This window comes from Rhincodon typus, chromosome 43 (genome assembly GCF_021869965.1).
Source record: "Rhincodon typus isolate 14 chromosome 43, sRhiTyp1.1, whole genome shotgun sequence".
Taxonomy (NCBI): Eukaryota; Metazoa; Chordata; class Chondrichthyes; order Orectolobiformes; family Rhincodontidae; genus Rhincodon; species Rhincodon typus.
Genome location: NC_063374.1, coordinates 4,021,131 through 4,024,015, shown reverse-complemented (window position 1 = coordinate 4,024,015; position 2,885 = coordinate 4,021,131). Strand labels below are relative to the sequence as shown.

Below are 2,885 nucleotides of genomic sequence, written 5' to 3'. Positions count from 1 at the left end.
CACACACACACACCTCCCCTCCCATTCACACCTAACACAGCCACAATGCGCACACACACCTCCCCACCAATTCACACCTAACACACACACAACACACACAGCAACCCATCCATTCAGAAGTAACACACCCACAACACACCAACCCACCCATTCACACCTAACACACCCACAAAACACACACCCACCTTCCCTCCCATTCACACCTAACACAACCACAACACACACACACACCTCCCCACCCATTCACACCTAACACAACCACAACACACACACACACCTTCCCTCTCATTCACACCTAACACACACAAAATACACACACACACCTGCCCGCTCATTCACACCTAACACTCCCACAACACACACACACCTCCCCACCCATTCACACGTAACACACCCACAAAACACACACACACACACCTCCCCTCCCATTCACACCTAACACACCCACAACAAACACACACACTCAAACACAAACACACACACCTCACCACCCATTCACACCTAACACACCCAAAACGCACACACACACCTTCCCACCCATTCACACCTAAGACACCCACAACACACACACACACCTCCCCTCCCATTCACACCTGACACAAACGCAATGCACGCACACACACTCACCTGCCCTCCTATTCACACCTAACACACCCACAACGCACACACACCTCCCCTCCCATTCACACCTAACACACCCACAATACACACGCACACACCTCCCAAGCCATTAACATCTAACACACCCACAACGCACACACACAAACACACCTCCCGACCCATTCACATCTAACACACCCAAAACGCACACACACACACCTCCCAAGCCATTCACACCTAACACACCCAAAATGCACACACACAAACACACCTCCCCTGCCATTCACGCCTAACACACCCAAAACGCACACACACACACCTCCCCTCCCATTCACACCTAACACACCAACAACGCACACACACACCTCCCCACCCAATCACACCTAACACACCCACAATGCACACACACACACCTCCCCTCCCATTCACACCTAACACACGCACAAAGCACACACACACAGCTCCCCTCCCATTCACACCTAACACACCAACAATGCACACACATACCTCCCCAGCCATTCACACCTAACACACCCAAAACGCACACACACACGCCTCCCCACCCATTCACAGCTAACATACACAAAATGCACACACACACACACACCTTCCCGCTCATTCACACCTAACACACCCACAATGCACACACACCTCCCCTCCCATTCACACCTAACACACCCACAAAACACACACACACACACACCCCTCCCCTCCCATTCACGCCTAACACACACACACACCCACACACACACACCTCCCCACCCGTTTTACACAACTCGGGAGCAATGGGCCAAATGGCTTTGTCATTTGCTTGGGCACCCACTGGCCCTGCCCCTACATCCACGACCCCCCCACCACGCCCCCAAGATTGTTACAATGGATGGAATGATGTCTCCACCCACATGCCAATCCCAGGATACCTTCGCACCCAGCAAACCCCTCACATACCTCCTTACCCCTTACACACCTCCCCCTTTCCATACCTCCCCAACCTTCACACACCTCCCCACCCCTTACACACCTCCCTCCCCCTTAGACCCCTCCCCCCTTCCACACCTCCCCACCCCTCACTCACCTCCCCCTTACACACCACCCCGCCCCTCACACACATCCCAACCCCTTACGTACCTCCCCACTTCCATGCCTCCTCACCCTTTACACAGCTCCCTACCCCTTACACACCACCCACCTCTGACACACATCCCCACCCCTTACACACCCCCTTTCCCTTACACACTTCCCCACCCCTTACACTTATTTCAATCACTTAAACACTTCTGTGTTCCCTACACCCCTCCTCACCCGTTTACGCAGCTCCCCACACCTATTACACACCATCCTTCATCTTTAACACACTTCCTCAAAGCTTTGCACGCTTAACCCAGACCATTAGACGACTCCAGAGTCCTTACACACCTCCTCACACCTCGACAGAGGTCCCCAGACACCTCATGAGGGCAGTACACTAACGTTTACAGGGGTGGGTAGGTATGATGTTACGAACATGGGGGTGATGGGTGGGGTGTGTTACTGAGGGAAAAGTATATATTCACAAGTGGAATGCTCCAAGCCACGGCTAGCCAATCAGATCTCTTTGATGAAAGTAAAACGGGGACAGCACAGGTGCAATGGGCCAAATGGCTTGGGCAGTTGGGCGGGCACCCATTGCCCCCTCCCGCTACCCCTAGATTGTTACAATGGATGGAATGACGTGCCCAGCCACATGCCAATCCCAGGATGACCCCGCACCCTGACCCAGTGCCTACCTGTGTCAAGCTCAGTGCCCTTGGCACAGGCCACGATGGCGCCCATGCTGGGCTGGGAGGTCATCCCGGACATAGAGTCGGCGGCGACATCCACCACATCAGCTCCAGCCTGCGCAGCGGCTAGCATCGAGGCCACACCCGCCCCAGCTGTGTCGTGGGTGTGTACATGCAGCGGCAACTCCGGGAAACGGTCACGCAGTGCCCCAATCAGCAACCGCGCTGAGTTCGGCTTCAGCAAACCCGCCATGTCCTGCACAAACAGACACAACACATGCTCAGTACTCACGGAGCACCGCACTGTCGGAGGGTCAGTACTGAGGGTGTGGGCACTGTCGGAGGGTCAGTGCTGAGGGAGCGCCGCACTGTCGGAGGGTCAGTGCTGAGGGAGCGGGCACTGTCGGAGGGTCAGTGCTGAGGGAGCGCCGCACTGTCGGAGGGTGAGTGCTGAGGGAGCGCTACACTGTCGGAGGGTCAGTACTGAGGGAGCGCCGCACTGTCGGAGGGTCAGTACTGAGGGAG

The 2,885-nt window shown here is 55.5% G+C and overlaps 1 protein-coding gene across 1 annotated transcript in view; it reads right to left on the bottom strand.

Annotated features, from left to right (window-relative positions):
* The window catches only part of LOC109926285 (pyruvate carboxylase, mitochondrial-like), a 66,303-nt gene that overhangs the window by 32,508 nt on the left and 30,910 nt on the right, over nucleotides 1-2,885 (bottom strand). Inside the window, exon 4 of the mRNA XM_048619612.1 lies at nucleotides 2,367-2,616. Coding sequence (XP_048475569.1) covers nucleotides 2,367-2,616 — 250 coding nt within the window. The remainder of the gene's footprint in view (nucleotides 1-2,366; nucleotides 2,617-2,885) is intronic.